The following is a 25,383-nucleotide window of genomic DNA, read 5'->3' on the forward strand; positions in this document are numbered from 1 at the left end:
CCTTTGGGACTGCAAGGGGCAGCCCCTAGAAATAAACATCTCCGCTCCTGGCAGCAGCCTCTCGGATCCGCGAAGACAGAGAGATCTGCAGGGAAGACATCATTTTCGTTTGGCTAAAAGAGATTAATGTTGCCGCTTGCTGCATTTTATCCTGTCAAATCGGGCCGTCTACAGTGCTTATCAGGCAAAGCAAATATACCTGCTAGATGAAAAGGAGACTTTCCAAACATACCAAGAATTGTTTAGTACAACTTCACCCACCTGCCTTCCCTCCACCCCACAAGCATTTTTTGGAACTGAAAAACAGAAAAACATGATAGATTTTTAGTCAGCACAGAAATACTCTCCTCCATGCATTTTGAGAAGTCTGGCACAATTTGATGCTCACTGATGTTTGGCCAGATGTGTCAAGTTATTTAAGCCATTACCTTCTGCCATTATTGTTTTAAAGCAATGAAAAATAGATTAGAGCAGCCCTTTGAATCATGAAAGCGCTCTGTAAAATAGCCACCCTACTCATCCCAAGGCAAACACTTCTATGGCCGAGGACGGTAATCTTTCTGAGCTTTACAGATGGAAAAACAGACGGTAAGGGGTTAAGAACTTGGTCCAAGACCTCCCTGCAAGATGGTAGCAAAGCAGGGATGAAGAGTCAAAGACGTTCCCAGCCCTTGCTTTGATGCTCCACCCTACCAGATAACGCACATTTGGTCAAGCGTCGTACCGAGGGGAGGGCATTGGGGGTTGCAGCATGCAAGAGGGAGCTGGAGAAAAAAAAAAAGAAAATAAAAAAGGAAAAGAAAAAGCCCTTCTCAATCCATTTATAGCAAAAGGCAGATACTGGGTCCAAAAACTCCCTGCCTCACTCCGCTGGCAGAAAGGCTCCGGGGCTGCGTGCTCAGCGAGAACCGCAGGTAGCCGTCCTGCAGATCGCACAGGGAAGGAGGGGACGCGCTCCCTGTCAGGGTATGATCATCTGCTTGAGTGTTTCATTGATTATATTGTTTGATTGTTCTGATTGTATTATTTGATATTACCCATTATTTTCCCTGTTCGCTATATCACCATACAATGAGAGGGGCACGGCGTCATTATTAATATTCCCTCCCCTGGAAAATGAAAGAAGGATTTCCCTTTTGGGCAGCAGGTCCATGGATCATTCAGAGAAGTAACAAAGTGACCTCCAAGGTTTTTCCCAGGTAAACCAGTCTACCCCATAGCAGACGTCCTCTGAGCGCCAGGCCAGCAGTGCCCGCAATGAGCTTTCCCATAAGGGTCCGAGTACTCGCCAATGCAAATGGGAAGCGGCACCACGAAACCCACTGCGCAAAGCTTGTCTAAGCTCCCTCTGACTTCCCACCTCGAGGGGCTTTGCTGCTCCAGCAGGTTTTAAAACATCCTAATTACAACCAGACTCTGTAGATACAGCTAATAGACAAACGCAGTTTGGAGTTTGCAAGCAGGAGATATGCAGGCTGATGTTGTTTTTAAACTAATGGGATTTGTAGCTCTCACAGGTTAGGGAAGAGTCAACTGCTGCGATGAAGAGACAGAAGCAGCCACATTAGCCAATGCACTGCAGGGTTTTCCATATCACAGCATTAGAATAAAAATAATGCACTAGAAAATGCTGTTTTGCAGGAGATTGGATAGCACAGCATTTCCTGGCATGGTGCTGGATCAAAGCCGAGTTCTATAGCATTAATTATTCAAACACCAACGAGATACATTTTGTCAGTTAAAGCAAAGAAAAATAATCAGATCAGTGTCATTACAGTGTGAAGAAGCAAAACAGATTTTGTGCAAACGATTAAATTCATTTGTGCAGTCAACCTGCACATACATTTCCTCCAGATTAGCAAGTTATTGTGCCAGTTTTCTCAAATGTGAGAAAACGTGGAGCTCACACACAATGCCATGTCAGACTTGGTGACAGTCCTTAAGGGTTTGTACTTTTTTATTTTCATAGCTTATCTGATTGGCGAGTCTCAGCCACAGAGAAAAAGTAGCCAGGCACGTACACGGATGTCGTTCTCGTCCCATCTGAGAGACAAGAGCAAAATAAAGCCAAATAGCAAAATTCAGGTAGAAGAGACCTTATATTCACCTTCACATAGTAATGAAATTTATGTAAAGCCATTTCTTTAAAATAACCCAACAACACACCTGACTAACGACACACAGCCTTTCTCTGCAGACCTTCAAATGCCCCAAAGCCATCCGCCCTAGGCAGTGAACGTACTCAAGGACGATGGCTTTTCTGCTCTTCTCCTGTCCCAAAGTGCAAGCAAGACTAGGGTACGGGGGGGGGGGACACCAAAAAAATTATAGCCTTTAGCTAAATCAGTTTGGAGCATTGGAGACCCTAGAAGGGAAAATCACAAAGTCGCTAGGGAAAGACATAGGCAGGAGGCAATTCCTTATTTCTCGGGGTATTTGGGGAGTTAAGCGTGGCTGCATGGGGTATCACTCTGACACTGAATGTCACCCAGGTTTCTGCCTCGGGCACTTTTTCCCCTTCCATGGTATTTTGGATTCACTATGAAACGCGCATTTGGAGCCCCGTCCACTTCCATAAGCTTCATTCTGCTGCCCGAGACTGCCTCTGCTTGTCAAATTTTAATTGCTTTGTCAGAAGATAATTGCAGCTCTTTCACAACTCTGCCTGGCTATTTCATCCCAGATCCAGCTCTCGGCTCACTTTCATGTGAGAGGCTCAGAAACCCACAAAAAAATTTCCAGCCAGTTCCCCAGCCTGGGTTCATTCACAAATACCTCCAGCTCTTCCCGTGTTCGGGAGTTTTGTTTAAAAACGCATTACTCGGATCTCTCGTTTTTATAAGGAGCAGGACGCTGAGGTTTCTCTCCCAGGATTCTCAGTTAACCTCCCTTGCCCGAGGCAGCCGAATGCTGCAATACCACCAAGTGCTTCACAACCAGCCTGTGCCAGAAATCAGGCTGCCTTCTGGCTGCCCTCTTTCTTGTGACACCTACGGAGCAAAGTGCTGTTTACAACCTCCGTTGCTGTCCTTGATGCATCCAGGAGGTTTCTTCCTAATGCAGCTTTTTACCGATCCATTCTCCTGCTCAGGGACTTTGCTCTTTACTCCCGGTTACAAATGCTGTTCAGCAATCACAGAAAGTCAAGGAGCTGGACAAATGCAGCTTTTTTCAGTGCCCAGACTCTGTTCACCTTTGATAACTTGAGTGGTTATGTGATGATAATGAGCCCAAGAGTCCACCCATGTCAGAGGGTCACCCAAAGCTGCAGAGGTTTGCCTTTACTTCCAAAGTCCTGCTCTCTTCCTTGCAAGCTTTTAACAAAACCTGCCCTCACCATGAGTTGTCTATGTCAGCCTTTAATGTCTGGAATAGCAAGTGGGACCCGGGTCTTTAACATTTGCATGTTTGTATGCAAATACTACTACGAAAAATGTTTCTATAAAAATTATGACATCTACATACGGTAACCATTCAATCTCATGTCTCTCATAAATACTATAACCACTTCAAAACTACTGACTTCAACTTTGATCCCGTGACATGCTATTTCTATATTGCACCCATATTTGACCACCAATCCTACTTTTTCGTAGTTACAAGTGACCATCTTTTAAAAATGGCAAGAAAAAATACTATCAATACACTTGCAGCAACTAATGAGGTCTCAAGAGCTTTGCTGTCTTGAAAGAAGGTTGCCTGCTCAAGAGGGCAGAACCAAGGGATTTTCTTTTACGCACCAGAAAGCGGGATGCAGCGATCCCGACGGGTGAACGCAGCAGACAGCCGATAGCAAACGGTTCAGGGAGCAGAGACACTCCAAAATGTTTAGCGCCGCCACCTCGCTAACCAGAAACACGGCCTGAACGCCCCAAAATACACCTCAGCAACGTTATTTCTCTCTTTTGCTTTTTTTATTGCTCCTGAAGTAATTGGAAATCGATGCTTGGATCCTGTTTAGCCCTGACTCGGTTTGCCATCCTTCGCAGAGGGCACGCAGCCGGAGCCGAGCCAAGCACGCAGGATCCTTATTTTCCCCCAATTTCCCCTCGACTCTGCCAGCGCCGTGCACAGCCCCTGCCTGCCTTTCCGCCTCTTCCCTGCAGCAAAGGCTTCAAGGCTCTAAATTGTGACTAAGACAAACTAATCATCGCTTTGTAGCTCCATGAAGGTCCCTCCTTTACTACCCAGGACAGGTTGCTGGTGAATACTGCAAAATCTGGTCTTCCCGCAGGAGATGGGCACCGTGCCCTCCCAGTGCTGGCTGGGCCTCTCACTCCCAGTATCCTGCCCATAAAGCCCATCTGTTTCGCAGCCAGGAAAAGACACACACGGCTCGGATCGAGTGAGAGCTACGTCCAGACAAGCAAAAGTATTCCTATTTTAGCCTCTTCTCTGGTGCTAACCCATAGGTTTGTTCTCAACTGCTCATTTTCTTATATTTTAAGTAGGAATGTACGGCCGTAGTTCTATTATTCTCTTCAAAGCCAAAACCTTTGTGACATTTTATTCCTTACATCCCAAAGCAATATCATACAGACACAAGCTATTGCCGTCTCCCTATTCCCCACCATTCAAAAGACCACATAGGACACATCATCTTCTCTTTATGACTTCCACAATGAACGTGTATAATTACTCAGCTCTGAAAATTCAGTTTTTCTTGAGTTTTAATGCTGCCTTATGGGTCCTTTGTTCATCGAGAAACAAGCTGCCATTGAGGCTTACCTCTTTTTATCCTCTGCTTCTGTAATTAACCAAACTTGGTGGCCAAAGCCCCTGTCCTATATAAAGCACCTGCTTTTCATCTAATAGGAAGCAGCAGTTTCCTAGCTGGAATGCAAGCACCTGCCTCTTGAAGCTCAGTAATCCCACTAATTGGCTCCTCCTCTCCATTTTGCCTCTAAATATGTATTCTGTAGGGTAAAAAGAAATGCTGCCACCTGCTACCACTTTTTTTGCATGATTCCCAGTGGATTACTTCTACATATTTATCCTGGGCAAAGAAGCCGTTCCCCTCCAGGTTGATTCTCCACAAGTGTCATGTAATGGGCTTCCATCCTTGCAGGAGGGACACATGTGGGTCCCAGAGCCGCTTCCCGAACGGACCCGCAGCTGCTGGCATGGTTGGGATTTGAGAAGCCTTTAATTATCCCCCTTTCATTGTATCAGTCAAAGGCTGCCTCTGAGCACGTAATATATTATTTTAGTAGGCTGCCGCAAGAGATCTCTTGGAAATATAATTTAATTCATGAGCTGACATAGGTGTATGCTATTTATATTATAGCTTACAGCTTTCATAATATTGGACTGGTCCCCGGTATTTGGGAGCTGATCTTCTGTTTGCTTTCCGTGAATGTTTGTGGTCCCCTGGAGAGTTTGTGTTACTGATTATGCAAACAAAAAATGTAGAAGCTTATTCTTTAGAAATTTTGAATACCTCATGGAAGCTTTTAAATGAAAAGGTATACACTCATCAGCTGGGTCCATTGGACAAGAACAGGGAATAGAAAATAGACCTCAACCACAAAACATTGTTTTAAATAAAATTTCTATGGCACTTAGTGTCCCTTCATCATCTCTAAGGTCATACATTACATTATCCAAGTGAAATACATGGTTCTCGACTTAAGTGGCAAAATTCTGGTACCAAGTCGCTGATTGATATTGTCTACAGGCACTGGCAGCCCTCGCTGTTTCAGGCTATTGCTTTTGGCTGAATTTAGATATTATTCTCTTACTTCTAGACAGAATACAGATAACATTTTAGCTATAGAAGTGAGTTTCAAGGCAAAACATGGAACTTGTTAAGAGCCATTAGCATAAGCATTTTGAAGGTTTCTTGGGCTTCTGCCTGTTCAGCTTTGCCTTATTTGGGGCTCAGCCATCAGCAAACTGCTGAATAAGGCATCTACCAGTGTCCTCCTCGGTGGGACGCTATGTGGGCAAGGGTGAGGAACAGAGCAAGGAGACACTGCACCACGGAAAGACAAGGAAAGGCACCTAAATAGAAACGGACTTAGGCACGAGATAGAAATCTCAATTATGCACAAGAGAGAAATTTCTCAGACGTGTCAGCGGCTTAGTCTCCTGAAGCTTACTCAGAAAATGTGGTTTGGCACCTACAGACCCATATCACTTCTCAACTCCTTCATATCTGATCCAAATCTTTACTTCCCTCCCTGCCTCCAGGAGAATACCAAATGCTTTTCAATGCAGTACCTCTTGCTACTAAAAGCAGTCAGGAAATCATCCCTTCATGCATACTTAAGAACATCACATCTGTGAATCTGCTGTAGATACAAACCCTACTTTTTTAAAAAATCCATTTTAAAAATAATCAGCATTTGTAAAAATCCGTTTCTCCTCTAGAATGGGCTTCCTAATAAACTCCAACCACTAAACACCCCAGGCTAGTTTATCATCTCTTTTCCATGACCTTCATCTAACTTCAGCTTTCATACACAGAGTAGGAGTGAGTTATTTTGATTAACGATGATTTTTTCTTCATCAGGCCAGTAAATCAACTAAACTAAGAAACTCACACCTTGAAAGATTTAGAGGAGTTGCTGCCAAGTATTTTTATAAGGTTTTTTCACTCTCCATTGTGTGTTCTACTCTCAAATCTGCCACAATAAAATCCTTTGCGCTATCAATTCCCCTTCCTCCTTTTGCAAACATTGCATTTTTCCCTGTTTTCAGTGGAGCTGATACATTAATACAGCTGTAGGACTGGTTTATTTTCTTGTTTGTGCAGAGTCATCACTGATCACATGAGTAATGTAAGCACAGCAGGAAGATTCAGGTCGGCTAATAACTTTGGATTTGACAGGGAGGGTTACGTTAACAAGATGAGTGGGGAGAGCATAGGTATTTTAAAAAAAAGCCCTTATTCAGTTTTCATTTCAGACGCGCGCACATGTGAAGCCCCAGCTACAGTATCTGCTACCAAAGTGCACGGTTTTTACTGCACTAGACAGCAACCGGTGATGTTTTTCCACCTGCGTTTTGGGTAGTAACAGCTTAATCCTCCTCCCAAGTCCGTACAGAAGACAATGAAGCGTTTGGATGGTTTGGTGAGGAACCGCCCATGGGGGACTGATAGCAGCACAGGGCCATGCTTTGGCTGCAAGGACAACGTGGAATGACTGCAGTGAGCAGCTTTGAAGCTTTCCTTTCATTTCCAAGTTTACACCAAGAAATCAGGAAGAATTTGGCTTCTTTTGCTGCACCAGCTTTAACAGGATGTCAATGTGGTAGAGAAGGAACCCAAAAAACCCAGTGGAAGTAACTGACTACAGAGCAACGCTTATTTTGATCTAGTACCCCTTCGCCGAGTCAGAGAATTAAGGGAGGAAGATACCAGTAGCATTTTCCCGATAGCCTTTTCCCTTCTAGGATTAACCAAGGAAGGGCTCTGATGAACCCCGCGCCGGCAGCAGAGCGCCCAGAGCTGGAGGAGCCTCTGGTCCCCCTCACCCCCAGCAGCGCCACAGCTGTGGAAGTGGCAACCGGGCACGTGGAAGAATTATGATTACGCTTTCAGTTCCGTGCATTCATGAGAGTTCAGTGTCGCTGCCGCAGCTTTTTAGCAGAAGCTCAAGTGCATTATTCATAGGTTTTTTTTAAGAAGTCTGTAATCATGGGAACTGCTTCCTTTATACTTTTAACGACACGGGCAGGATCTCCCAGTACTTCAGCTTTCGCTTCAGGCCGGGTGCCATTTGTGTAGATGCAACTTTGCGCGCTGAAAGAATTACGTTGTGAAAATTCAAAGAAGCCAGGTTTTGGAAGTTTGGCCCAAGTTTGGCCTACAAAGAAGAATTTCATCTGAATTAGTTCAGAATGACTCTGAAGCAGTTTGCTTTGGAATAGCAACCCTTGCCAAAGATGCTGAGGCTGACACACCTGCCCTGGGAAACGTCCCTCTTCTTCAAAAGGTCCTTTTTTGGTCCCCTGCCAACAGCTCGAAGCTGTCAAAGGGGGAAGGATGGGGCATGTTGGACACAGCACGCTCTGCAGCAGCGATGTCCTTGCAGCACTACGCATGCATTAATGGTAAGATCTCCTGCCACCGTCTTGGGAACAAGTTAAACAGAGACATCTTTGATGCCCCTGGTTCAAGAGAACTGATGTGTCACAGGTCACTCCTCAGGACTGCATGGGCAGAGGATCAAACCACCGGCTTACACTGATGAAAGAGTGGAAAAGTACCTTGTTGCTTCCTGGCCTCCTTGCAGGCAGTTGTATTTGAGCACGAGGATGGGGATCACAGGGGCTTAGATCATAGAATCGTTTAGGTTGGAAAAGACCTTTAAGATCATCAAGTCCAACCGTTAACCCAGCACTGCCAAGGCCAACACTAAACCATGTCCCTAAGCACCACATCTCCCCGGCTTTTAAATACCTCCACGGACGGGGATTCAACCACTTCCCTGGACAGCCTGTGCCTGACCACCCTTTTGGTGAAGAAGTTTTTCCTGATATCCAACCTAAACTGCCCTGGCGCAGCTTGAGGCCGTTTCCTCTTGTCCTATCGCTTGTTACTTGGGAGAAGAGATCAACGCCTGCAATGGGTGTTTGCGCCATGGTGAAGAGGACTGCAAGCGGCAGAAGAGAAGAAGCACCTCTTAGAGAGGAGTTTTTGCCCACCGCATCCCATCAGCTCAACAACCAAGGGCACGAGAGAAAAAAGTTTTCAGCAAAGCAAGAACGACGCTGAGACCAGGATCTGCACGTTAAATACGACATAAATAGAGCTGAGCATTCATTGCAGCAAGAGGCTATGAATTTCATGTTTTCTTTTAGCAGGCGGCTAGTAAAAAATGAAGCCACTGTATTCTGTAAAAGCAATGCTGGACACAAATACTGTTTTCATGTAAAATCTTGGTGGCTTTTGCCAATATAAGACAAGCATCAGCCACAGATGTTAGTTAAGGACATCTTAATGCTGTGTTCACTGTGCATCCTGCAGCCTAATTACACTGCCTTCATTATTAATAACGTACAAACTGAGTAGTAATAGATTAAGACAGTTTTCATTATTTTAGGTCTTTTGCAATATAAGACAAAACCAGATGGATAAAAAGAAAAAAAAAAAGCCCTGAGATGAGTAAAGATTGTGGAGAACATAAAAATGAGAGACAAAGTATTTCAGAAAAAAAGACATTCCTCTTACTGCCATTATGCCAAAAATAATGGAGACCGACATCATTTGGAAGGGAAAAGGAAACAATTGGGGAATATTAATTGGGGCACACATCATGCAGTGATCTTTAATTCCTCTATGTAGAAAGACAGAGAGGAAAAAAGTTGCTGTATTCTCCCAGCCCCTGGCAGCCCGTGGCCAGAAAGGGAAGGTCATGCTCGGAAGAGGAGCCAGAGCTCCCTGAAGCCAGCTGAAGCACTTTTCAAAGGGGCAGCACTCCCTTGCTTTTGGGGGATGCACTTTGCATTTGTAGCTTTTTCTTTTTTCTTTTAAGCTGGAAAATTAGGATATCTTGACTTCCCCCAGGCTACCTACCCCCGTGTTCACAACCTGCCCCTTTTACAAATATACTTGCTTCTACCTGTTAACCTGGCCACTAGAATATTATAAAATATATCAAAGTCCTAGAGCAAATGTCTTTTTAAACCATTGCAGAAAAGAATGGAGATTGGAAAGGTATTTCCAAAAGAAAACCTTACTTTTTTGCTTTTCACATAGTATATACATTCTCTTTCCCTAAAGCCATTTTTACGGAGATTTCTCATGCATAAGTAAGCATTAACCACTAATTCACAGGCAGGGTGGAAAGTATTATTTTAAGAAGAAACAAGAAAGATGGCCACTGGGCCTGAGTAAATCACAAGCCACTTGTATGGGCTTATCATTGCTTTTTGCATATTAGGAAACAGCAGCAAGAAATCCCGCTAACTGCTCTGCACGCCAGCCAGCCTCCCTTTGCTCCTCCAAACCCTCCCTTCCCAAGCACGGCTTGCCAGACAGGGGTGCAAGCGGCGATGCAATGACGCTAAAACAAGGCACTACATCAGCACGGAGAGATTCGGCGCTCGGACCGCATCACTCATTATTTTACCTTGCTTGATCACTTTGTGGTCTTGCTTACAAAAGCACCTTCAGCAACTGGCAGATGTTGCATGCGCTCTCAAGCCAAGAGGGATTTCTCAGACGGCTTGCCACAGACCCCTTTTATATGGGATATTTAAATGCTTATGATATGGGGGGAAAAAATTCAAAGGAATTAGGCTCCTAAACACCTCGGGCTTCTCTGCCCTGGGAAGTCAGTGTGCCGGAGTGGAGCGATCCAGCTCTTCTTCAACATCTCCCCCATGTGGCACCAGTAATGTTCACAGTGCACAATTCATCCTCAGCAATGAATAAGAGGAGTTGCCAGGGTTGCTGATAAGGGGGAAACACTTTGCTGTAATTCGCACCTTACACTTTCTTATGCATTAATTTGGTTTTAATTCACATGGTCTTTTCTCCTGGCTCCATCCCACGTGTCATTCCAGGGTTCAGTGCTTTCCCCGTCCATAGAAATAACGTTGATATCTTTGAAAGATCAGGTAATTTCTTTATGTGAGCTTTTTATTTACGTGGGATACATATTCAGAGCCTCCACATTTAGGGCAGTAAGTGCTGCGTGCTTGAAATCTAATAAAAGTTTGAGTGGGGTGACCAAGCAGCAAATTATTGGATTTTCTGTAAGAGCCAGCCTCCACACGCCGGCGTGGAGGTTAAGCGCAAAGAGCAGGTCAAAAACTATCAGCATTTCAACAAAATAGTTAATTAAATTCAAATATCAAAAGAGAAAAAAAAAATCGCGGTTCCCTTATAATGAAAATTTTCATGTAACATTTAACTCACAGAAAGAGTGGCTAATTCCATTTACGTTAATATTAAACTAGCGTAGTTTTGCTTTTAGCTTAATCACTAAGCAACCAAGTTACCAGAAGAACACAGGCTATCCGGCAATTATCACACAAACACGCCTGGGGCCGAATTCTGACATTGCACCATTAAAATCCATGGAGATTTTCCCGAGAGTCCCATGACAGAAGAGTCGAGGATATAAAACCTGACATATGATTACATGTTAATTGGTCCCAATCCCATTTGTGGTTCCAGTCCCACTCAAAGCCTTTTAATTCATGGAAGAGTTGGGCAGAAATGATAGCACCAATTATTGCTAAGAGGTACCAAGGTGCATTACATGATATTTATTATTAACAGCATCTTTTAAAGTAATTTTCATCCTAAGGATCTCAAAGCTTTTACACATTAATTAATGAAGAGCCTCACACGATCACGGTGAAGTAGGCAAATATTATTCCCAACCCACAGATAAATGAGGAAGATGGGAATTAAATTACATCCTTAAATTTTCACGACAGATAAAACACCTTTCCCCAACAGGGAGAGCAGATCTTAAGTGATGACGGAGTCTTGCAACCAGTGAGTCCATCTCCTTGCTCAGCAAATTTGAGTCCAGAGAAAATCCACACTTTGCCAAAGCTGCGTGCAAACGGAATCAGAGAGAGCATATTTAACATGGAGGCTTTCGCTGGGAAGCAGCTTAGCCTATGGCCTAGAAGGAGTTAAAATATAAAGGATTACAACATCTGGACAAGATCTGCTGCCAGGGTTAACTCGCATGGCTGTTTGGAATATTTTTGCCTCTTTTCAGTGGGAATAGCACACCAGCATTCTCTTTCAAAAACCAGCTCTTCCATTTGAATTTGCTTTCAAAAACAACACAGCTTTTGCTTGCAAAATTAGCTCCCTATCCAGCATCTGACGCATGAATTCGGAGAAATAGCTTATTTTTTGTGAAGCAAGCGCTTAAAGAAACTGTTGATATATGGGGAAAGAACTCAAACGCTTGCTCTGTCTTGCAGAGCCATTAAATATTTATTAGTCTTTCCGAGACAAAAATACAAATGTAAAGCTTGGCTGGCTCGCACCTCCCAGATGGGCTCCACTTTGATGACCCCTGATCTTACAGGTTGGAGAGAAAGTTTGCAGCTGACTCAGGAGAAGTAATTGCTTCTTGATGGAGCTCCTGGGCTTCCTGGTGGCTTATTGCAGTGGCACAGTACCGACGCAGCTTGCTTTGGGGGCTTAGCAGCTTTTTTTTTTTGCTTGTTCGTTAACTAGAAATGGAGCAAGAGACTCTCCAGGCAGAAGAAAACATATTGAGCATTTGGAGGGAATAAAACATGTTTTACCGAGTCTTCATATCCTCGACTCGTGCAGAAAACACTTCCTGAGTGCAGGGTGCAGCTAACCAGGGTTTTCTGTTTCATTTGTTGGCTGCACAATTGGGGTTTTCTTTTCTTATTAACTGAAAATCTGCATTGCTGATAAACTGCTGCGATAGCAGATACACTCTGGTCTCCCCTAATTGCTTCTTCTACATTTGTGAAGATGCTTTTCGTTTATCTCTCATGAACTCTAATTAAAGCTTGCAGAGGTTTTACGCACACACACCCCCCACTCATGAATATATATCACGTTTTAAATGACACAAAATTGTCATCTTTTCTTCAGCATTCAACGGGGCTCTGCATTTGAAACGCTCTGCCCTGGACCACCTGCCCAGAGCTGCGAGAGCATTTTGTGAGTGAAGGAGTCAGAGAAATTGGAATTTTGAACCTTTCTGGGTATGAGCTCAATTTGCAATATCTACTCTAGCTGCAGAGATCTGCCTGCAGAGATCTCGGCTTCTTTATGCATTTTCTCTTTCAATGAGTCTTGGTTCCCCTCGCACTTAAAGGAAGGTGTCTGTCTTGTTTCCTCAAGTGCCATACCTTTTCACATATACACACACGTATGTATTTCTCTCTCTCTGAAGCACAGTGCTGAGTGGCTGCTATACGACATCCAACTTTGACCTCTCCACCGGCATGACCGTTCTCTCTTGCTGACCTCCACAACATAATGAAAACATAAAAGTCAATACTAATTTCTAAGCAATTAAATGAACAACAGACCTGTTGAGAATCTCACTCCTGCACCCTTTAAACACAAGGTTGTGCTCTCCTGTTTGTACAAGTGATTTTTTTTTTCTTTGAGTCTTCTACTCTTGCAGGGTTGCAAATATTAACAGCATTTCTGAGCTTTCAACTGCAATGTCAAGCCTAACTCAGAATGATGAGCATTTTCCAGTACCAAAGGAGAGCAAAATAAGAAAGAAGGTGTACAAAATCAGAACCAACCCGACGTCACTGTGCTGAACCATCTTGTACCCAAGGCATTACCATCAGCTCCAGTCTTACGGGACCTGGGTGGTAGCAAATGTAATGTAGTTTTTCAGGACTGTTACTTAGTGATAAAAATATTGTGTTGCAGCAAAGGTAGGAAAGAGAATGCATCTTTTGCATGGTCCCAGCTCACGTTTGTCCCCCATCATGACAATTTTCTACCCCCTCCCAAGTCCTGCTTCGTTTCCAGAATCAGATCATTTACACCGACCTCCCCCCCATCCCAACGCCCAGCCCTGCAGTACAGTGACGGCCTCCTCCCTGCCTTGGAAATTGCTTTTTTCCACTGCCCCAGCACAGCCCTGTAGCAACAGAACAAAGCACATTGAGAACGGCAACGCACACTGCACTGGGCAGGCAAGGAGCAAACAGACACGGCACCGCGATGGAGGGGTGGCAGGAGCCTCAGCAACAAGAAGCATGAGGAACCAGGTGAATTTAGATTCTCTTCATGATGCAGACAGTCATGTTTTGTACGGATAAGGATTTAACACGTTCAAGATGTCTTTCTCTTTCCAGTCCCAAAGGAGGATGGGAGCGGAGGCTGGCCAGGGTACAGCTGTAGCTAAATGACCACGGTGACCCTCAGATGGCAACCGTGCCAAGCAATAACACTGAAAAATGTACAGTGACAACTATTTTTACTCAGCATCCAAGCACCAGGCCGATCACATGGACTGGTGTCAGAGTAAAACGCTGGGCAAACCTGCTCTTCCCGCACCAGCAAAATGCTGGGAGCCCCGTTGGTACCACGGGGCCACTCCTGTGTGAGACATGGGGTGAAGGACGGACAGATCAAGAGAGCTGGAATTACAGCGAGAACAGGCTAAACCAGACTCTGAATCAGCCATGGCCACCTTACCTAAAACATCAGGTCAGAATGGATTTGTTGCAAGGCAAATTTTCCAGATTTAAATAACTGGAAATAAATTAAATTTAAATACGTGGAGAAATACTATCTTCAAAATCTGGATTAGCTCTTCCTTCACTGGCAAAAGACACCTAAGATAGATTGGTTTGAACCATACAGGGCTTTTGGCCTCTTCAGTCATGCATCAGGAGTTGCACAAACCCCACCTTTTCTTCCATTTATGCACAAGTAAGGAAATTTTCTCTGTCATTTAACGCAGCACTAACGAAATGGCATCACACATTGGGGAAAGCCTGTTCCTTACACTAAAAATGAAGGACAGAGAACATCAGCCTACCACCCCCACCCCCGACATGAACCAGTACATTACAGGTGGCTAAAACCAGGTGATGAATAATCGGTGAGCCCAAGGTACAGCATTCAGGAGGATCACAGCTCCTACCAAGCCCCACCATTTGTGGGTGACTAATGACGTGCAGAGCCGTGCCGCACGCACGTTACAGCACACTGACTGTTCTAAGGGTATCTTTGATCTCCCCTCATTATACAGCACATCATTCTCCAAATAAATTGAACTAATGGAGGTAGTCCACAAATCAATTTTTCCTCTCCCCGACCATGAAGAGAGGCAGCGGGTTGTCAGGTACACGTTTAGGGACAGGCGCCACAAACCGGGCTCGTGTAACATATGCTAATGATGTCATTAGACACAACACGGTCCTTGACGAAGCTTGCTAGGTTCTGCGTTTCATCTTCTCCTCCTTCGACAGAAGTGAGAGTCTTTTGTGCTCCCTTTCAGACTAGACCTGGAGGGATCATTAGAAGATGGGCTGCTGGCTCAGAAGTGGCTAAGACGACTTATTCTTATGGAAATGGTATGACAAGATTAACATAAAAAATACAAGGTGCGGTGCAGCACGTTTGCTTTTCAGGCTTTCCCCTAGATACAACCTGATGTTACCTGAAGCTTTTTTTCCAAGCTGAACCAACTCACAAACTGTGAAAGCCGACATACATGAATGCCAATTTACAATTGCATTTTGATAATATTCCTTAACAGAGAATTAGCGCCATACCTGTTCCTGCGTCCTCCAAAACACATCAGCGTGGCGAGGATGCTTTCAGAACTCAAAAGGTGTAAGTTTATTAAAACGAAGAGCAAATCCTCCCTTCCCTTTTCTTCCTGTTGGTACCAATACGACCCACTCACGTGAAAATAAACGTCCTGGGGTTTTATTCCCTGAACTCGGTCTGCTAAAAGTCTGAAGAGCACAGCGGAAAGCATCTAACTAGCAAGCAATATATTGCAACAACGTTGTCAGTTTTGTACAAAAGACCTCTGCAGAAAATAAGCATTATTTTTAAAGGTCAGTTGACGAAATAGCACTGCTCTGCTACTAGTTCTGCAGCTATTATCACAGCTGTCTCAGTAACAGCCTGCCTTGGAAAGACAACAGAGACTACTGAAGAAAAAATTGTAATATAAAAGAGCTCAAGAAATTATATTTTTTTCCAGGTGAGAAAGGGAATGGAGGCTAATATAAAAAAAATCAAAATAAACAGCTGGTGGGATGTTGAACGGCTAAAAGTAAGTCATGCCCAGTAGGGTTTGGGTTTTGTTTGGGGTGGGGTTTTTTGTTGTTGTTTTGTTTGTTTGTTTGTTTTTTTCAAAAACTGAAAGACTCTCTCGCGCCTTAAATGATTTATTCAGAGGATCCCAAAAGGCTTATGGCGGTGACAACTCAAATACTCAAATATTTTCCCAAGAAAAATGGGGTAAAATCCTCTACCCAAACTACTGTCAACTTTCAGCAATATCTACAGACCTATCTTGGTAAACACTTGCTAAATGTTTGTCCCACTAGTTAATGAAAATTGGAGCCATTTTATTTTGGTGAAGTGCTAGAACAGCAGATTTTAAAGAAAAAAAAAATGTAAATTAAAAGATTCTTCCCCCTATGACTTTTGGGCAACAACCATACTATTTTGTTAACAAGTTAGGCAGGAATTACCACCAGGCTTATTTTCTTTCTTTACCTGAGAATGAAACAAACCCCTCAGCAGAGAAGCAATTGAATATCTCTACATCCTCACACTCTCATGCCTAGTCAACAACTGAAATCCAATTAAATTTAAGCCGGGTGCTCCGCAGGGTTACTTAAGTATCTTGTTCTTCAGTCATCATTTGTGGTATGATTGCACCTGAAAAGTCCAGTCCAAACCAAAAGATTGTCTCTATTTCTATTTATTCCTTGTATAACAACACCTAAGAGGGCCCCGACGATAATCACAACACTCTTGGGGAAGGAACTGAATGAAAAGATGGTATTTCTCCCAAGGAACTTAAAATCCACTTGAACACAATTAAACACCTTATGGAAGTAACGAAATGTACTGAACTTCTGAAAGCTTAGCTTTTAAGGTCAGGCATCTGGAAAAACGTCTTTTATTTTACACGTGTTCTTTCATACAAGAGAGAACATTAACCTGCATCTAAGGCTGATGCTGGTGCCTAGATGCACCTTTGCAATTCATTAGCCAGATCGTTTTGGCAAGCTGCTAGCTTAGAGCGGACGCACGTGGCTCAGCCCTTCGATGCTATGCCCCTTCTGCTCCACGCCAGTTAAGTCTCTCACAATACCAATTACAAACGGAAAGTCAAGTAAAATAAAACAAAAAGTAATTTAGGCAAAGCTGGGGGGAGATTTGAAGGGTGAAGGTATGATGGATTCACGTCACGTGTGTCTCAGAAGCAATAAATCCTGCTTAGGGAAACGTCCGAGGAAAAAACACTGCTAGGCTATAAAATTCCACCTCCGAGGATTATAAAACAACATGCACAGAGCAAACATCCTTTCCGAGCATAATAGGACTGTCAGAAATGATTGACAACAATGACAATCTATCACAGGCTGCCGTATCCCTGCGATAGCATCTTGCACGGGGCTGTCTGGCAGAAATGAAATTGTTTATTCCTTCCTATACTATGTGGAGGATGGAACATGTCATATAGAATAAATGCACCTTTTCTTTCCATCTGCTTTTATGCACCCACATTATCTAAGTAGACCTTTTAGTTCATATAACACTATTTCAATTTCCTCTCGGATTTCTCCCCCCTCACAGGTCGGCTATGCAGATGATGACTTGCTAAGCGCTGTTTAGGGGAACGTGATGCCGTTATACCTCCAGACTGACGTCGGGAAGCTGCTGCAAACCTGAAACAAATATGAGAAATGAGCAATCTGGATGCAAAGCTCCGACCCTCGCTCGGAGGGAGGGTGATGCTCCCTTTCAGAGCTCTGCCAGCCCAGCAGTGAGCGTGCGGGTCAGCGAGCAATCCCTCTGACAGGGTATTTTCGTGATGAAGAAATCCTATCCGGGGTGCGTAATGGATGGAGACCACCAGGGTCAAGAGATCCCTGCAGATTGTAATGACTTTCATTAAATCACTGCCTTGCCCGGGCAGAATTTGAGCTGACAGCCTATTGCTGAGAGACTCCCCACAGCTTATTACCTATCCCCGCATGCAGTTTGCTGACGGGGCCGATGTACCGGCAGCCACCTCTCGGCCAGCCCGCACTGCAGCTCCCGGCACCGTGCTTACACTCAGCTTTGCCAACCCTACTTCAGTTGACATCAACGACATTTCTGTAGGCAAGAGGAGTGCAAAATATGCAAGGTAATGCCCCATTCTCCATGGGAGAAAGCTCTGTCACATATGGGAGAGGAGATGACTTTTTCCCTGTCCAACAGCTATTTCTCTATTCTGTTTACCAACAAGTGACCTCCAGCACGGCAAATTTCTCCTATAAAGCCACAGTCACTGCTGTCACAGTTGCTCATACACCAGTATTGCAAAAACTGAGACATGAAAATCAGTGACAGGTAGAGTAAATTGACAAAACAGATGAGGGAAAGAGGTTCTTCCGAGAAGCCAAGGGAGAAAGAAATATGGTCTAATGAAGGGACTGAGCTGGCACTCAGGAGCGTGGAGTCCACATTCTGGCTATAAAAAAACACGGCCGTGAAACTCTGAACAAACTCCCCAATGCCTCTGTGCTGTGGTTCCTCTTCTCTACACTGATAAGCATCCTTGCTATTTTGTCTTCTCGGTGGTACGTGGCTGAGAGTGGGGACCTGCACCTTCACAGGCAGATGCACATGGTCCCTGGTGCAGCCTGGTCTAAAAATGCTCACAGCATTTTCCAAAGTGGAAAACTACCTTTGATTGGTTTCGTGATTCATCTTAAGCCAAAAAAAATGACTCAAGATCAAAGATCCATAGTGGATCTGAAGCCTTTGCTTTGGCCATATCTCCTGGCCTGCTGGTGTCCAGGCAGTTACTAAAATTTGTACAATTTCTCTCCACACCAGAAAGGCAGCAGGCATGAGACATCACCCCACAAGCTGTGTTTTCAAAGCAGATTAATAGTGTCAGACAAGTGAGAAATGCCCATTAACCGTCCCCTCTGATCCATCACTTCTGGTGGGTTAGCAGTCCAGCTAATTTCTACCCAAAAATTCAAGCAGGATGTTCAAATTGTCTGCCAGCCAAAATCAGGTCCACACCAAGAGAGGAGGAAAGGGAGTAAAAGGGCCAAACATTGGATTTCAGCTTATCTTTGTACAGAGCCTTGCACAATCAATCTTGTGTAGAGCTGCAGGGCTCCATCTTCCCATAAAAAACACTAGCTGGGAAGAAATGAGAGCAAGTAAGGGAGGGGAAATAATTGCATTGCTGATATTTTTTCCTCCTGTGTAATTAGAGCCATAGGGCACTCTGCAGTCAGGGTTAGTACGCACTTTATGTGCGCACACTGGTGGCGATATTCCTGTTCAGGTAGCTTGCTGCCAGCCTCATGCTTCTTTCATTCCTCCGACGATTTATTTTATTGGAGTTTTTTGTACTTGGTGTTGTCACCTGTTTAGTTCCATCTTTTTCCTCATCACTACCGATTCCCACCTTGTCATCCTTCCAACTTGAAAATCACAGGCAAAAAACTTCCTGTCCTTTCTGGGAAGGAATCCAGGCCATCAGGAGGATGCAGGAGCACTTGACATTTCCCTATTGTTATTAGCATTTCCTTCATCAGTCACTCTATCGCAGGCAGCGCTTAATATGCATTCAGGACAACTGAGAAGTAGTAAAGCAATTCTCAGGTGCTAAAAAAAGAACTCCTGCACAAGGGGATTATCAATAGGTACCTTTTTTCCCCATCTTTATTTTAATCTGCAACATGCAGATGCCTGTAAACATCTGCCTACTCTCCTGCCTGATTTGCCAAGGGTATTCCCACTTGCAGCACGGGCTATGGGACCAAATCCAAATGCGCAATCTAACCCTTCATGTTCTCCGTGACATTGCAGCAGTGTCCCTTCCACTGGTTTGGGGTAAATGGAGGTGACTTGGCTAAAGACGTACAGAAGTGACATGAACGCCATGCTCATCGAAAGGAAATCCTGAGCACACCTGCAATGCTTTGCTCACTGTGCACTCCACAGCCGCCAAAGCCTGGATTGACTCCGCATGCAAAAATATCCAACATTAAAATACGAGTCACTAATACCAGGGATTCCCAGGCCGCTTCTCGCATGCAACAAGATCCCTACTAGCCAAAGCAGCTAGGACGAAAGGCTTTGAAAGCGAGAGGAGCAGATAAGATAACCATCAGACTCCACGTGGGAGAATATGGGAATAAAACATGAAAATGTGTAGCTTTCTCCGTTTACATTCTCCATTTAGGCACTTGTAAAATGCTGGCAGCAAGTCACGGGAACCTGGCCCCTGGGGACCGGTTGGTTAACGGGGCACTGAGTAATTGCAGTAATGCTATAGGCACCGACCCATGCTGGTACTCACAGCGGCAACCCGGGCATAGCTTGGGATAGCAATCAGAAAAGCCCTGAATAAGATTATTTTGCTAATCCTTACAGGAATAATTTCCTCCTCTTTTATTTTCTTGTTAGGCTTCTAACGAGAGGCGATGGGCACAAGCGGCAATATGGGAAATACCAACAAGATGTTCAGAAAAACAAAAAAACCCCCATCAGAGCGGTCAAAGCGTGGAGCAGGGGCTGTGGGATCCCCACCCCTGGAGAGCTTTGGGGTGCTCGGGATGGTCTCAGACCTGCTTTGCCAGATTTTAGGGCTTATGGGAGGAGAAGGGAGAGGAGACCACTCTGTTTTGAAAACAACCCTCCAATACAAGCTGCCATTTTCTATCCAGACTTTACAAATAAAGACTAAAAGGGAATATAAAAAAATAAATATACTGAATATTTCAAAGGGTTTTTTTATAGGATGAAGGAAGGACACTGTAACACAGCAAACCTACAGAGCGAGAGATTTTATGTCGAAGCAGCAAAGGCACAAAGAAACATCTGCAGATCGTTTCATGACTTTTAACTGTCGTTTTAGAGCATGGCTAAACCAACAGCTCAGTTATGTGTCTGGCACTTCTAAAACTGGCATTCAGCACAGATGCTTAGTGGCAAAATGATTTTCTTTTTCTAGGGCTGACGCTGGATTCCCATCAACGGGTATATTGCTCCATTTTCTCCTGAAACTTCAGAGTGATTTTCAACCCTCAATCTGAGATCCAGGCCCACCACAAGCTGCACACTCCGTGCACCGAGATGTCCTGCCCACAGCTGCGGATTTCAGAAGCCAAAGTCAGTTTGAAACAACTGTCAAGGACTAATGTTTTCCACTGCTAAAACTGCCTGTAAAAATGCCTTCGGATCTGTGCAAGGTGCCTTCCTCGCATCCTAACAGATGGGAGTTTATCGATTTCCTACCTGGGCATCCATCAGGAGGTGCCTCATCAGCATCATGGCATTTTTGAGAGATTCCTTCTCGCTGGGCAAAAAGGCATCTTCGTCTTCATCCAGCGTTTTTGACTTGTTGACGATAAAATGGGAGATCTGGTCATTCAAGGAATGCAGCGACTCCACAGCTGCGGAGACAGAGAAGAAAAGCAAAACGGGAATGAAACCATGCTGGAGGGAGCTGACACCATTTTCTCAGGTTAAGATGAGCTACAGAGAGCACTCTCCTTTTGAAAAGTGTAAATGAAGTTGTTCCCCATTACCGCCCTTGGCCTCTCCGCTGAGAGGGCCAGCAAAGGCATGGTACAGACTGGTGACGACTGTAAAATCAAATATTGATGGAGAACTGCAACAATAACAACAGAATGATGCAGTCTAAATTAACACTATAGTGTTAATTTTTGGCTGCTTCCAGATATCAACCAGGTACAACCAGAATCCAAACACCGCAGTCTCACGGCTCCCCCCAGTCAATCCACTTGCAGCCCATTTTCCCTATGTGATAAGGTTTTGCAGCACCAAAATTGTACTTTTAATAGTAAATGCATGCTACAACAGACATGAGGGTTACAGAAGTACTGAGCTACTGCTATAAGGATCAATAATTATAGATAACCTATAGATATACATGCATCTATAGGTAAAAATTGGCTTTTTATTAGCTAGGGTAAGAGAGCAGGCCCAACAACTAAAATATTGTTCATTTTCTTTCTTCACAATTATCAGTATTTGAAACACTGTTAATCTTTTAAATTTGCCTTCACAGGGTTAAAACGCAGGTATTATAAGTGGGATTCTGCTCCCAGTCATGCACATCAGAAATCCCCACCTCCATGGCTCACAGAAGTCCCCCAGCAATTTCACACACTTTATGATGCTGCAATTTATACAGGCTGTAATGATACGAACTAATGGCAAAATTTATTTCTGCCCAATGAAAAGCTCTGCATTTCTACAAATTTGAAAAGTCTGCGATGCAATTTGCTTTTAAACCATCGCAAGTTTTGAGTTTTCATTTTTACTGTAGGCTCATTAAATAAATGAGGCTCAAATAATTCTTCAGCGTATTTTCAGTCTGCCCGTGCTTTGCACAGTGCAACCCTTTGATAAGCTTGAGGCTCAGAGTAACACATCACTGTCACACGCTGAACTGTGCTTCAGCGGTACACATTGCAAATCCTGGTTTGCTCAGGCTGTTTGTGAATAAGGCAATATGTTATTTAGGACTCTCTGACAAACTGATTTTAAGAACACGAGGCAACTGAAATATACTCGACCCAGTTCTGTCCAAAGATCTTACCACAAAATTTAAAGTAGCAAAGATTAGCCGGAAACCATACTCATTAAGGAGCAAATCTTCCCCAGACAAAAGATCCATAACAAATAATAGGTCTGTCTCCAAAATGCAGGAGTGAAAGAACAGAATCCTCCTTACTGAGAGTGTTTATTTTTATTAAAAAAAAAAAAAAATAAAATCTCTGCCTTACAAAGCCTTGGGGAGAGTCTGAGGGGATTGGGAGGATTCCCCAGGCTCGGGGTATTCATATACCTCACTGCTAATAGAAAAGGTATTTGAGGCTCACCATGATGGATGGGTCCATTTTAAACCATACCATAAATCATATTCAAGATAAGGGCTTTGGAATAACTACTTGAACCAGCTCCAGCTTTCACAAGCATGCAACAGCACGGGCTCGGGGCATCGGTGGGTCATGCCCATGCACTGCACTCGCTGGAAAAGCCCCGAGGCTGCAGCCCGGGCAGCAGGACGGCCGCTCGCCTCGTTAGCCTGAGCCACGCAAGTACTGGGATTTCAGCTTTGCAAATTGCTCCACCGAGCAAAACAGAGGCTTGCTCCCTCCATAGCAAAGCAACCGAGTCCTGCATCCTTGGCACCTTCAAGGAACAGCACATCAGCGTAATGCCAAGTGTTTCACTGGGGTAGATAGTATATTAAGCTGGTCATGCAACGGACCAGCAGCTCCTCTGGTGATTAAGCTTTAAGTAACACATGACCATCAACACACTTGGGAACTTTCTCCCACATCACAGTTTCTCTTCCCCCTGCACAACACAGATGATCGTATTTATTATGTGAAATCTGGGCCTTCTTCCATAGCACTCTGTCCTGGTCATTGCCAAAAAGAGATTTGAGGGCTTTGATGCATCTCCTGCTGCCCTCCCTCTGCACTGCAGCGATTACAGACCGGGTGCCTAAAAGCTGCATTTTCCTCCCACACTTTCCCCCCACAGTTTACAAATATATTTCTTGCTTGCTTTGCTACTCTGAGGTTAAACTGGGCAAGATCAAGAGCCGTTACCGACAATTCTGTAAGGGCTGGTTTTGTTTAGTTCAGTATGGCAATACCTCATTTACAGCTGAACGGAATGAGAAGGTGAAGGAGCCTCAAGAAACATTTCAGGGCTTCTCTCCAGTCAACACTTACTGATAACGCGTAGACAGAAGTCACCTGCACCCCAAATCCTCCCTCGCCTTTTAGCCAGCAGGACCCGGCCACGGGGGACTGAGCCTCCCCAGCAGCAGACCCACCATCAAACCCCGCTTTGACTGCAGAGCCATGAACTGTCTGCAGAGAGGGGGGCAGAAGTGGCAGAAGCACTTTCTCTTTTCCAAGGCCCATTACCATGGCTTTGTTCACGCCGTTGTAAATTAGGTTCTGTCAGCATTTCTATTATAAACCTCTGCAAGTCAGGCAGAAGGATTTATTCCAGCAAAGAGTGTGGTGCTGCTGTGATTTATTTTTTTTTTCCCCTCTAACAAAGATGGACGTAAGGAACTAAAAGCCACACAGAGCTTTTGCCTTCTTAGAGAAGTTAGGTTTATTTCTTGAAAGGAAGAAAATCAGGGCTTAGCATTCCTCCGTTCACAGGCACACAAGGATTTCTCCGGCACCATATCACTCTCCAAACACAGTTCTACCAAAAATTTGATGGCCTGCAAGCAAAAGCTTAGGCCTATCTTGAACTACATAATAATTTTCCTTATAAGCAGGACTTACGTATGTCACACAATATTGCACATCACAACCCAGGCCAGCATCATCCTTATGAACCAAACATCTCCTCCGCGCAGGTCAATGCACGTGAAGCACTGGAGGTATCTCAGATCGATGCTCTGCTGCGGACACTGGGTTTTGGGGAGCAGCATGGCACATAGGTGCAACGAAAACCACAGGTAGCTAAGCTTCTCCAAGTCACCGTGAAGCAATCATTTTATAATCATATGTCCTCACACCAGCCAACACTCAAAAGTCCCGGGAAGCTGTCGGTTTTTCATACAGAAGAGCAGCAGGTACATGGCTGCACGCAGGCAGCAGCAGGTTTGATTTTCTTATCGCACCTAGGCTGCACAAGCATCTCTATCAGGCACGTCAGTCCTGAAAGCCATCTTCCCAGGGCTAATGCACGAGTATTGATTCATCCCATCCTTTCTCACCAATGCAGAATTGAGGACAGATCATTTTTTAATACTCCAGAATTTTGGCTTGAGCCATAAGCCCACATCTGCTTTTAGTAATATGAATGTATACCAGAGTTATCCTCCTGGAGCTAATGGCTTCCTTCCAGATTCACACTGACTGTGACCAGAAACCGGTACGTGGAGCAATTCTCTCAGGCTGTATCATTTTAAAGTAATTCAAACCAAACAAAATTATATTATCCTAAGTTATTCTAACCTCCTTATCTGAAGCAATAGTTCTATATTCCCTGATATTTCTTCTCTTACCCTTTGGGAAGTTTAGTGTTGTTTGAGCAATGTGTGGCACATTAAGCTCTGGGGGGCAAATGCTTCTCTCATTTGTAATTCTCGAGGTTTAGAGAGATGCCAGAGAAATCAGAATATTTTCCACTAAGAATGCGGAAAAAGCAGATCGGCATTTGACTTGCGCTGATTTTTATAAGCATCTGCCATAGCGCTATGTTTAAATTCTGCTTAACAAAACAAATCTTTTCCCATGCAGACAATGGAAATTCTATTTGAAAATAAAATCGTCTGAGTCTTCCTCATGAAAGTAAGACATGCATTTCCAAACCTCCGGCCTACACACAAAGTAAAAACAAAGGAAGCCTAAAAAACCAAACCATTTCTGACACTGGTTTTCGGATGTCCTGTATCAGTCTGCAACGCAACTTCCAAAGGGCCCTTCTCATAAGCAGAAGATATTTGATATTTCTCATTTAAATCAAGAGGAACTTCTTGCCCTGTGCCCACTAAAAACCTAACCGAGAAGGATAGTGAGGCAAACCCTTCACCCCTCTTAACGTTGAGCCTTAAACATTTCTGCTGAGCAACACTATAAACTATAAGCACAGGTATGTTCAGCTCAGATTAAAAGATACTTCTTGATCCCCTAAAAAAAAGAAGAAGAAAAGGAAAAAATAAAGAAAAAAAT

General features: G+C 44.1%; 1 protein-coding gene across 3 annotated transcripts in view; it reads right to left on the reverse strand.

Moving 5' to 3' along the window:
- Positions 1-25,383, reverse strand: part of KAZN (kazrin, periplakin interacting protein) — a 234,163-nt gene that overhangs the window by 155,894 nt on the left and 52,886 nt on the right. For 2 of the 3 annotated variants that reach the window (XM_087755447.1, XM_087755446.1), the window contains exon 2: positions 20,939-21,096. In XM_087755447.1, the coding sequence (XP_087611573.1) occupies positions 20,939-21,096 (158 nt within the window). Of the gene's footprint in view, positions 1-20,938; positions 21,097-25,383 lie in introns of those variants that run through there. The other variant, XM_087755450.1, reaches the window with a different exon arrangement.

The sequence above is a fragment of the Nipponia nippon genome, unplaced genomic scaffold (genome assembly GCF_047370975.1).
Source record: "Nipponia nippon isolate SJK-2023a ecotype South Korea unplaced genomic scaffold, ASM4737097v1 scaffold_19, whole genome shotgun sequence".
Lineage (NCBI taxonomy): Eukaryota > Metazoa > Chordata > Aves > Pelecaniformes > Threskiornithidae > Nipponia > Nipponia nippon.